The sequence below is a fragment of the Austrofundulus limnaeus genome, unplaced genomic scaffold, assembly GCF_001266775.1.
Source record: "Austrofundulus limnaeus strain Quisiro unplaced genomic scaffold, Austrofundulus_limnaeus-1.0 Scaffold1000, whole genome shotgun sequence".
NCBI classification, from domain to species: domain Eukaryota; kingdom Metazoa; phylum Chordata; class Actinopteri; order Cyprinodontiformes; family Rivulidae; genus Austrofundulus; species Austrofundulus limnaeus.
In genome coordinates, this window is record NW_013953402.1 from 31,993 (window position 1) to 44,121 (window position 12,129).

At 40.4% G+C, this 12,129-nt stretch overlaps 1 protein-coding gene across 1 annotated transcript in view; it reads left to right on the forward strand.

Moving 5' to 3' along the window:
- The window catches only part of acss2 (acyl-CoA synthetase short chain family member 2), a gene marked incomplete at its 5' end in the record, with an annotated part of 62,040 nt that overhangs the window by 30,090 nt on the left and 19,821 nt on the right, over positions 1-12,129 (forward strand). Inside the window, 3 exon segments of the mRNA XM_014030115.1 lie at positions 7,324-7,461; positions 10,507-10,677; positions 11,524-11,657. Of these exon segments, the coding sequence (XP_013885569.1) occupies positions 7,324-7,461; positions 10,507-10,677; positions 11,524-11,657 (443 nt within the window).

Here is a 12,129-nt window from a genome sequence, read left to right on the forward strand (position 1 = left end):
GTGTGTGTGTGTGTGTGTGTGTGTGTGTGTGTGTGTGTGTCCTTGTTTTTCCTACATCGTGGGCCCCAGTTTTAAGGAAAACGCAGCCTCGTGGGGTCCGGGTGCTCCTTGTGGAGCCCAAAGCCTGGGCCCCACAACTTCAGAGGCTGATTTTGGGTGTGAGGGTTAGGTTTAGGACCAAGGTGTGAATTGAGTTTAGGTTAGTTTTAGGGTCAGGTAGGTACCTGTGAGGTTAGCCTTAAGGTTTGTGGTCAGAGTTAGGATATAAAATTACCAAAAAATGAATGGAAGTCAATGGACAGGCCCCACTAGGATATAAAAACAAGTTTGTGTGTGTGTGTGTGTGCGCGCGCGCGTGTGTGTGAATGATATATGAAATTGTAAAGCGTCTTTGAGGGTCTTGAAAAACGCTAAATAAGACCAATGCGTTGTTATTGTAATTATTTTTAGTATTTCACTGCTTTTAACCTGACATCTCCATTCTTCTTTTGGTTTTTGGAACACAGAGTGATTGTGGGCGTTCATGAAATAAGCAGCTACATTATTATTTCTCAGAAGGTCAGAATCTTACCTTCATCCAGATCCACCAAAACTGTTTTTAGCAATGCATAAAAAAATGCTTTTTCCTTTTTCCTCACCAAAACCGTTTGCATTTATCAAAACGAGAGCAAAAACACTGCAGAAAATCTTTTTTTTTTAAAACAACTGCAGTAGTATTCATAGGACCTCAGTCTAGTTACTTTGTTTTTATAATTGAGCTGGCTGACTTAATTTATTCACGTTGGGTTAAATTTTATGCTTTAACAAACAGGAGTTGCTATGTTATGTTTGTAAGTGTGAGCCTTCAGGAGGAAAAGATTGTCTATACTCTGAAGCCTCATTCATAAGACAGCTCAGTCCAGGATTGATGTGCGTTCTGTCCTCTGAGCATTCAGAAAAAGCATGGAGACAGAAAGGCGAGTAAAATGAGCCCACCTCTGATGAGCCCCTGAGCTGCGAGCAGAGGTAGTATCAGAGCCGGGACTGAGCCGGCAGACCCACTTGTGAAAAAACAACCCATGGGTCTGCTCAGAATAATGAGCTGATGACATCAGTGAGTGACCCTAGAATCTAACCAACAAACAGGTTTATTATAGAGGGAGTATTAAAAGTGACAGAATAGCAACTGTGTAGCTAGAAAAAATACTGAACAACAGGGTCACTAAAATAAGATATGATACGGTCCACTTCAGCCCAGCTGAGTTCTGTTCTCTTTTGGTTCCTGCTGCTGTGTTCATTTATGAAGCCATACATGTGAGCGGGACCTGGCCAGCTTCTCCTGTGATTTTATGAATGACCCGAGGGAGCTTAAAGCCRACTGGTCTGTGCTGCGATTTCACAGATCTGTCTTCTGAAAGAGGCTTGAGTAGCCCCATGTTTTCCACACGAGTGGTTCCACTTCACTTTAATCTCAGRTCCTCTAACGTAGGCCTGTGTGCTGGATGGTTCTTCGCAGCATCTTAAATTTTCCTAGGACTGCTCTCTTCTGGACACAGATTTCTTAGGTTTTTCCTGGGATCTGTTGAAGCCACTCTTGCAGTTTGGGTGTCAGAACCCTGAATGCTTCAGTGACCAGTGGCTCCTGTATTTTCTCTTTCAGCTCCTGGTATATCTCTAGCTTCTCGTGCTCCCTCCTAAGGTTACAGTTGATTGGGGTTGCTACATCTATCACCACTGCCTTCTTCAGTAGTTTGTTTGACACCACAAAGTTAGTTTGGATAGCCATCACCTGCTTCAGTCTGGATCTGAAAGTCCAACAGTACACGCATGATCAAAATTTTAAGACCAGTTGAAAAATGGCAAGAATTCACATTTTGCAGTGTCTTGATCTGGTGTCCATTTTTCTAAACTTCCCTTGCAATCAGCCCCAAATGTTCTCTGTTGGATTTAACTCAAGGAAACATGCAGGATGGTCCAAAAGAGYGGTGATGTTTCTTTGGAAGAAGTCCTTTGTCATTGTGAACTGCAGTGATGTCCTGTTGAAAAACCCAGTTACATGAGTTGGAGTCATTATCAGCAGACTGGCCTCCAGTTAACACTGGATGTGGTTACGCTCTGCTCCAACCTCCGCAGTAAATACACAGCCATTATAATCAATGTGAGCAAGGTGGCGGCGAGTGGATGGTGATCCACCAAAATTAAATTCAATCGTTAAGAAGTTATATGAGACATCATTGATTAGACAATCACACATTTAAAATTTACATGTGTTTTGTGGACTTGGAGAAAGCGTTTGATCGTGTCCCTCGGGGACTCCTGTGGGTGGTACTCCGGGAGTATGGGATACCAGGCTCGTTGATACGGGCTGTTAGGTCCCTGTATCCTATTTTTGTATCCTGTGCCAGAGCTTGGTCCGCATTGCCGGTAGTAAGTCGGACTTGTTTCTGGTGAGAGTTGGACTCCGCCAAGGTTGCCCTTTGTCACTGATTCTGTTCATAACTTTTATGGACAGAATTTCTAGGCACAGCCAAGGTGTTGAGGGGATCCTTTTTGGTGACCTTAGGATCACATCTCTGCATTTTGTGGATGATGTGGTCCTATTGGCTTCATCAGATCCTGATCTCCAGCTCTCGCTGGAGCGGTTCACAGCCGAGTGTGAAGCGGCCAAGATGAGGATCAGTGCCTCCAAATCCGATACCATGGTCTTGAGCTGGAAACTGGTCGTGTGCTGCCTCCGGGTCGGGAAGGAGGTCCTGTCCCAAGTGGAGGAGTTTTAGTTTCTTGGGGTCTTGTTCACGAATGAGGGAAGAATGGAGCGGGAGATCAACAGGCGTATTGGTGCTGCGTCTGCAGTTATGCGAGCGCTGTACCGGTCTGTCGTGGTGAAGCGGTAGCTGAGTAAGAAGGTGAAGCTCTCAGTTTATCGGCCGGCCTACATTCCTATCCTCATCTATGGTCACGAACTTTGGATAGTGATCGAAAGAACGAGATCATGGATACAAGCGGCCGAAATAAGTTTCCTTCGCAGGGTGTCTGGGCTCTCCCTTGGAGATTGGGTGAGAAGCTCAGTCATCCAGGAGGGACTCAGAGTAGAGCCACTGCTCCTCTACGTTGAGAGGAGCCAGGTGAGGTGGTTCATCTGGTTAGGATTCCTCCTGGATGCCTCCCTGGCGAGGTGTTCCGGGCATGTCCCACTGGGAAGAGGCCCAGAGGAAGACCCAGGACATGCTGGAGGGACTATGCCTCTCAGCTGGCCTGGGAACACCTTGGGATTCCCGCAGAGGAGCTGGTCCAAGTGGCTGGAGAGAGGGAAGTCTGGGTCTCTTTGCTTAGGCTGCTGTCCCTGAGACCCGATCCCGGATAAGAGGAAGAAAATGGWCTGAAGGACGGACATTTAAAACCATGAAATAATATGATGTATACACAACAATAAAGAGTAAAGCAATAATACTTGTTTTCATCAGTTCTCTGGTTATTTAGAGTTCCACAGAAAATAAGGTACACTGAGTATCCAATTCCAGAGAAGATCACTGTCAGATAAGAAAAGGGTTTTAGGGTCCAGTGTCCTCTTTACCATGGTGATCTGGTCTGGTTGAATTTATGACTGTAGGCCTGTAGGCTGTAGAGAAAGGAAAGTTATCATGTGAGGGTGGAGCACATATACGTCCTCTGATAGTTGGAAAATTATTCCATGTTTGATGATGTCACAACATTGATCCACACGGTCCATGCTTCTACACAAGGATAGAAATACAAACTTGTGTGTGTGTTTGTTTTGTGGTGGAGTAGAGAAGGTGTTTGAGCAGTGTATAATAGAAAGCAAATGTGAATGTGTGAATAATACTTTCATAATCCAGATAAAGCATCTTTTATAACCTAGATAAAATTGAACAGAACTACAGTTCAGTTGGAATGATCTACCATTGGGCTTGAAAGAAAAAAAGTCTGTTAACAGTTTGCTTAAAGACATTGCATGACAAAAAAAATGCTAGTATGTTGAGTTACATGAATTCACTGGAATAATAAATTCTGTTTATGCATTTACATCAAATCTAAGCATCTGTTGTTAATAATATTAACAGCAGATATAATTATTTTATTTGTTTTATTGTAAGAGTATTAAAAACAGATGTACAGTTATATTAGTAAGTGTACAAGCAATACAACAACTTCATGCATTCTTTGTGTGTACACTTCAGTTTTTCTTTGTTCATTTTCAAAGTTAATATTAGTAATTTTTGTACACAAAAATCTCATGCTGTAAAGACAATGTTGTAGTTTTATTGTGCTGAAACATTTGAAGCTCCTGAGACATTTCACTCCTTAAATGCTACATTTCAGCCATGCATGCCTTGTTTTTTTTCTCCACAATCGATTGTATTATACTAACTTTTCAGCTGAGTTAGATGAACCAACTCAAACAGGGAAGGTGGGTCAAGAATTTAATGATTTTTAATTCAAAAAGCAAGGGTGCAAACTCTAGTTTTGTATCGTCGCCTTGATAAAAATATGCAGACCTTTAATGCCAGAAACAACCATTGGTGACAAAGATTTTGTTTGCAAGGAACCGTCCTGTACAGAAACCAAAGAGCATACAGGATGGCATTTCAGGTAGATGCTAAATTGTGTGTCATTCAAAACGAGTAAATATCACCCCTTTTGATATAGGACTAGCAGTGTTTGTGTCTTGTGTTTTACAGGACCGGAAGTCAAAAGTTAAAGCCACAAAGTTGAAGTCAAGCGCCCCTAGTGGCTAGCTGCATGTAATTTTTGTTTTGTCTTTTCGTGTAAACAAATTGGACGAAGTCTTATCTAAAAATTTTTATATTCCGTAGAACAATTATTTTCAAGTGTTTCTTTTTATCCAAATAGATCCTGTTTTGCTGCTGAATGTGCAAATAAGCAGTTTTTATGTTTAGTTTTATACATTTGAGACTTAATGATTGTTTAATTATTGTTATAGTCACATGATCTTTCAACACTTGCAGTTTCATGGTATTTTAACCACCACTTTGTGATGCCTAACTCGTATTTTTATTAGTGTATTAAGTGATTTTACAGTGTAAACAACTACATACCTTTCCAGCTGTGACTGAATCTACATGTTGGTGTAATATTATTCTTTCTCTAATTTTAACTTGACCTTTTTCCTTTCCTTCTTGTTCAAAAAGAAGAACAAACTAAATGAAGTATTCAGAAAATTCTCCGTGTTGGAAATAGGTCCTACTAACTCTACTCACCGTCTCTTAATTATGTAAAGTGGACTGCAGACTTGGATTGATTTAGTGTGTGAAATGCTTTCTTGGCTTGATGCATTGGTTTTGGCTCATAAAGGCAAATGAAATGGAGCCATAAACTCTAAAACTGTCAGTAGTTCTATCCTCTTTAAAGGGAGAGGACCACTTCAAATAATTGGAAAGAAGAATCAATCTTTATTTTATAGCAATGTTTTTCTTTGTAGCTCTAAATTAGTTTGTATGTCATGTTTCCCTTCAAGTTCTCTTCCTACTTGTTTTTTGGCTGTGCAAATACTTTTCTTCATGTCTAAGAATTTGTTATATTTCATATCAGAACATAATCTAGTTCTAACCAGTATTAATGGAATTAAAAAGCTAAATTCCTTTGAGGAAAACACATCATTGAAGAAGTTTTACACAGAAATCTTGTGCGAGTTGTTAAGCAATACGATGAGAGAAAGCAGATTGCACCCTTTTGGACGTCTTTTTCTTGAGTATAAACAGGCTGAAGTTGTGGTGGGCTATAAATGATCATAGATCCTCCCTCTGCCTCCCACAGCTCATGTAAGTACATAAACAGCAATAATGATGGCTGGATGTTGTGTTTTTATCACTCAATCATCAGTGTCTTGTTGGGTGAAAAAGAGTCCGCGGAGGAAAAACTTTATAAATTTTTTTTAAACAGTGGTGATGGGAAAAAAAAGGCACGGAAATCTGAAAATCARCTGTGTGCTCACATTAAATAGGATCAGATCAGCAGCTCTTCTGGCTCGTTTAACAACTGGCTTCAGACAACAAATCATTTTAAACAAAATAAGCTGCAGAAACCAGAGTCCTGCTCCTCTTGAACAAACACACCCACCAAGTTCTAACCAATCACACGCTCTGACCAGAGCCAAAGTACTTGACAGCTGTCACCTGAACTATTCTAGTTTATATTTGTATTTTTATACTTGTTCTCACTTTTACTGCCTGAGCCATGCTGCTGGAACTGAAGGAATTATCCCAAAGGGATCAATAAAGTTATATCTAACCCTAACCTAACTGAAAAGTTGAGGCCAAGATGACATGAAAATGAAATGTGCCAGCATACTGTGAAGACAACATTTTCTTAGAGTGATCTTTTCTAACATAGAGCCATCTCTTCTAAATTTACTGATGCATCTCAGTAATCCAGGTAGAAAAAATCAAAAAGAAAAAATTAGTAGGTCCTCTGGGTGGTTTTTCTTTAGTGAAACGTTTCGTCTCTCCTCCAAGAGACTTCTTCAGTCTGATGAGTTTCAGGTGAACTCAGCCTTATAAGCACTGCCTCCACATGAACAAACAGGTTAGTCAAATGCAAAATAGGGCCATCGACTAACAATAGGCTTGATTGGCTCTATTGTTCATAGAGGGTCATGTGCCCCATCACCTGACCCATGTCGTGTTATGTGAATGTAGTGAATGCAAGCGGGGGGTTTTAACATCCCCTTGTTTTTGTCCCTCCCTCCCTCTTTGTGTTTGTATCATTGGGGCCCTGATTCACACCTTTTGCTTACAGGGRKCGGAGTCATACTTGCATTGACAGCGTTKTAGGAGGGGGACAAATGTCAAGTATGACTCMGCCCCCTGTAAGCAAAAGGTGTGAATCAGGGCCCCAATGATACCAACACAAAGAGGGAGGGAGGGACAAAAACAAGGGGATGTTAAAACCCCCCGCTTGCATTCACTACATTCACATAACACGACACGGGTCAGGTGATGGGGCACATGACCCTCTATGAACAATAGAGCCAATCAAGCCTATTGTTAGTCGATGGCCCTATTTTGCATGTGACTAACCTGTTTGTCCATGTGGAGGCGGAGCTTATAAGGCTGAGTTTCAACTGAAACTCATCAGACTGAAGAAGTCTCTTGGAGGAGAGACGAAACGTTTCACTAAAGAAAAACCACCCAGAGGACCTACTGATTTTTTCTTTTTGATTCATCTCTTCTAAACTATAATAGTTATAAGTTGTTTGTGTATATGGGATGTGTCTTGCCCTCTTATTCTTGTGCACATTGGTCTTTGCTGACATATATTCATCTGTCTAACGTGTTTGTTTGTGCATGTGTGTGCTGTTACCAGATCCCATGGAACCCAGAAGTGGACTTGTGTTGGCACACACTGATCAATGGAGCCTCAGATGATTGTGAGCCTGTGTGGTGTGATTCTGAAGATCCTCTTTTCGTTCTCTACACCAGTGGCTCGACTGGAAAACCAAAAGTAAAAACAGCACTGTTACCTCCTTAGACATGAACTATAAASATATAATGCTCAACAAGCACAAGCCTCATGTGTGAGACTATCAATTACTGTAAATGTGCTAGGTTAGCCTCCATATACAAGCTGCGTTTCCATTGACCATGAAAATGTGCAAATTAGACTTTCGAAAATAAATTTGCTGAATGGAAACACGTCAATTTAGAAAAAAATTACGTTTTTCAACAAAATGTTTTTGTGCTAGGATGAGGTGGTTTTTCGAACGTATCAAAATTGGTGTTTTTCACATCACAGGAGTCACGTGATCAACAACCGGCTGTTTCTACTGGTGAAAAAGACGATGATGAAGATAACAGGAAGTAGAAGTAGTAGTAATATCACAGAAGTAGTATAAAATAGTAAACTCAVSRAMYACARTTTCCCAAAAACACAGCATACGTAGYCGCTCCCAAGTAGGGACTTGTCTCTGGAAAGCCTCGATAAAAGACGCCGACCGTCTCCTCTGATGATGAGCRCTAGTGTCGTGGTAGCAACATGCTATGTGTTTACATCCATCGCTGCCATGTTTGTAATGACTTATCAAGAGAACAAACGTATTCACGCGTGACTTTAATAGCATTTCTTACTTAATGGAAACACYRCAGTTGCGAAACTGTGTTTTTTCGACATTAACAGAATATTGACAAAGTTTTGCGCACATTTGCAATGGAAACACAGCTACAGTCAAGTGTTTACCTGATGTAGAACTTGAGACATGATACCTTCTTCTGYTGTAAGTACATGAACATAGATGTTTGTGTGCAGCCTCATGGGAGAAATTAACTTGTGACGTGTACAAAGAAGCATCTAGAACAACTTGTTCTTGAAGCACGTCCTGCTGAAAGGAGAAATTGATCGGTTCAGTCTTGGCCTGCCAGTCAGGCTTATTAGGATGCTCAAAAAGATGCATACATCTGCAGGAAGCACAGATCAACTTTACTGAATACTTCAGACAGACACACATTTTGAAATTTTACTAGAAATGTCAGAAGCAATCTGTTGTAAAACCCCAACTCTGAAAAACTTARAGCATTGTATAAACTGATTTGTAAATGGCATAACATTTTATTTTTTTACAAAGGAACACAGTAATCAGATCTAATGTTTACACTAACAAACAGTGGCTCTTTTTAGGGAAAAGTTAGATCAACACATCTTAAGTTAGTTGGGGTGGGGCCAACAAAAGGCTGTGAAAGTAAGCTGGAGAAGCATTTTCTAAGTGGACTGGTTTGACACAACATTTTAATAAAACACTGGTCATTACGGTCTAAAGATGATGTTTAATTAGGAGGTGGGGTTGTGCACTATAGGACCCAGTGGCATGGCCTTTTTTCCTTTCCTTTTACTTTTATACTTCATTTTAAACCCAGTACTTTTTACATCTGAGTAAAAAGCTTGAGTTGATATTTCAACTTGTACAGAAGTGTTTTTAAACCCTAGTATTTGTACTTCTACCTGAGTACTGAATGTGAGTACTTCTGACACCTGTCCTCAGGCTGGATGTTAGTGCCAGGTCTGAAGACGGTCAGTGTGACAAATGTGTTCCTGAATTTTAAAAGAAGTACCAAAAACCTTTGTATTGACAGCAATTTAAAACTTAAGTTTATGTTTTTTTTTTCACTCAATCAAACCTTGGATTSATTTGTAACTGTGTAGTAAATTCTTTATAACCATGTGCTGTTTTTTCTCAAAGGACATGCATGGTGTAATGCGTCCCACTGTGTCCCACTGTGCATGGTGGTTGGGTATTGAAAGGGTTTATTTTGATACCGGTGCTAAATTGATACTTTCAAAACAGTACCGGTTCCTAAACGGTATTTAAATAGGTACTTTAAAAATAAATAAATAAAACACAAACACTCACACAGAGGTTTATGAAGCAATGACTATTTCTTAGTCAAAGTCAAACTTGAAATTGACCAACTTATTAACTTAAAACCATTAATAATTTGTCTTTGTACCAAATATTATTAAAGCATTTGTTGTTGGTGGAAGTTTCTGCATCTTATTTTGGAAAGGGACACCACACTTTGGACCGTTTTGCTTTCGACATCTCGACTACAATAAATAATGTATTACTGTTAACTGCAGTGGCACCTGTTCAGCCCCTCTCCATGAACTCTGTTATATTCAATTCACTTTGTGTCGAGTCGGTTCTGCTCAGTGTCCATGTGTCTCCCACAGAGTCCCTCACTCTGTGAGTGTGATTATGTGTCCGCAGCAGCTTCAACTGTTGTGTTAAAAATAAATAAATAAATAAATAAATAAAATAAAAAAGCCATTGTGGTCTTACCGTTCGGACTTTACTTTTGATTTATTTATTAATTTATTTATTAATTAACACAGTGTTGTTTAGCTAAGTGCTTGTGTAACCATGGGCGGTCAGTTTGTTCAAAACCTATCGGTTAGCTGCTCAGCTTTGTCTCCTTCACCTCTCTCCAGGAAGTGTTTACAAGTTCTGCCTTTCTAATCACCAAAAAGACAGTTTTATCACTGCTTTCACCATGTTGTCATATTGTGCAGCGCGCTCGTATTAAACAAAATCAGCTCTCTCCAGGAGGAAATTTGCTGTCAGTCAATCCAAGAGTTAATCCACGGGCAGAATTCTGCTGACGTTAAAATCATAAACGTGCTGTACTCGCTTCTACCCAAACCACCGGAGAAGAGGTTCTGAGACAGAGCAGATGTTGAGCGTGCTTGAAGAGATGCATTGGGCCGAGACCGAGCCGAGTCGAGCCGCGTACAAGAGCGTCTGTGGAGTTTGTGTGCCAAGGCTGTCACTGTTAACAGTGAGCACCAGAGGGTGCAATTAGCAGCTTTCTTTGAGGCACTGAAATAAGGCAACGGAGTTAGAGTTGTGTTTCGGTCTGTGTACTACCGTTGATGTTTGCCCCGGTGCCATAATGGAACCCAGTTTCTGTACCCAACCCTAAATGTGTCCCACTGTGCATGGTGTAATGTGTCCCAGTGCTCAGTGCAGGTGTTCTTTGCCAACCTTCCTCTCTGCAGGGAGTTCTTCACACAGTTGGTGGCTACATGCTTTTCACTGCCACCACCTTTAAACTGGTCTTTGATTACCATCCTGATGACATCTACTGGTGCACAGCAGACATTGGCTGGATCACTGGACACTCCTACATCACTTACGGGCCTCTGGCCATGGGGGCCACTAGTGTTCTGGTGAGCGCAGGAGGTTTTTTGCTTTCACAAATGAAAACTTGGCAGATGAACAAAGATTGTACAGAGAAGGAAAAGTCTGTTTATGAAGGGAAACAGATCGTCTGTCTCTGAGTTGTTAAAGGAAGCTGCAAATACACTTCCTTTCAAATAAGCTGTGTTCTGCTGAAACAGCACAGGCATGCACAATCAATCTGCATGATTCCTGCTCCTACCTGTCTGTTGACAAATTGTAGAGGAGCTCTATGAAGGTCATTTTGTTTTATTATTCAGTCAAACTAACAAAAAGTAGTTTCAACAAAAAAATTCCAATAAAATGGTTTGATTAGTTAAAATTATTTTTTTTTATTAAAAAATGATTTTTGATTGAAACTACTTTTTGTTAGACTGAATAATAAAAATCAAAATGAGCTTCATAGAGCTGACCCAGGAACAGCAGCTCACCTTATTTGCATAATGAGGCAGAAATGCTCATGGTAAAGTAAAACAGGAGACAGAAGAATGTTTAAACCATACAAAGAGATAATGATTTGTGGGGGAAAACAAACCAAATGTTCACTTCATGTTCAACATTGGTCATTGGTTCACACCGTGACTACTTTTTACCATTTAAAGAGGCAGACTGACTGTTTACAGCTGATCTGGTAACATATGGTTTTATCTTTTAGGAAAGTGTACAAACTAATTTATCTGAGTTTGTAGGTATTTATCAATCCTTCTGGGAAACTACAGTAAATTTGATTGTCAGGTTGCAGTTTTCATTTGAATTTGACAATGTGATTCAAGTTAAAATGTTTTAAAGAAATGTTTGGGTTCTTTTATTTAATTTCTTTATTGCATGTTTTTCAGTTTGAGGGTCTTCCCACATATCCAGACGTGAGCCGTATGTGGGAAATAGTGGACAAATATCACGTTACAAAGTTCTACACAGCTCCCACTGCCATCAGACTGCTGATGAAGTTTGGGAATGAGCCAGTGCAAAAGTGAGTTAATAATTTCAGCTGTCTTTTTTATAGATATATATTTGTTTTGACCTTTCTTTCTGATTCTAATAAAGAAAAATGTTTTGGTAAAGTTTCATCCAGCTATAGCTTAATACATGTGGTTTGCTTGTATGGGCCTAAAAATGTTATAAATTCATCAAGGTGTCTCCTGGGAACCTGCAGCTAGAACTTTTCCAAACACAGCAGCACAGTTGAGGAGATCCTGAGGCAAACCCAGAACTTTGTGGAGGAGTTATGTAGCCTTTCTGGCCTGGGCACACCTTGGGACCCCCCAGGAGGAGCTGGGTTTCCCTCCTGGACCTTATTTATTCACGGACATATACTGTAGATAAATTACATGTTGTATAAAGCAGAGATTCTTAACCTATGGGCTGTGAGCGCCACCTTGAGGGCCTCAAAAGAACAACAGTTTTTAACTTTGGGCCGCAGAGGGCTGCGGGACGGGATTGAT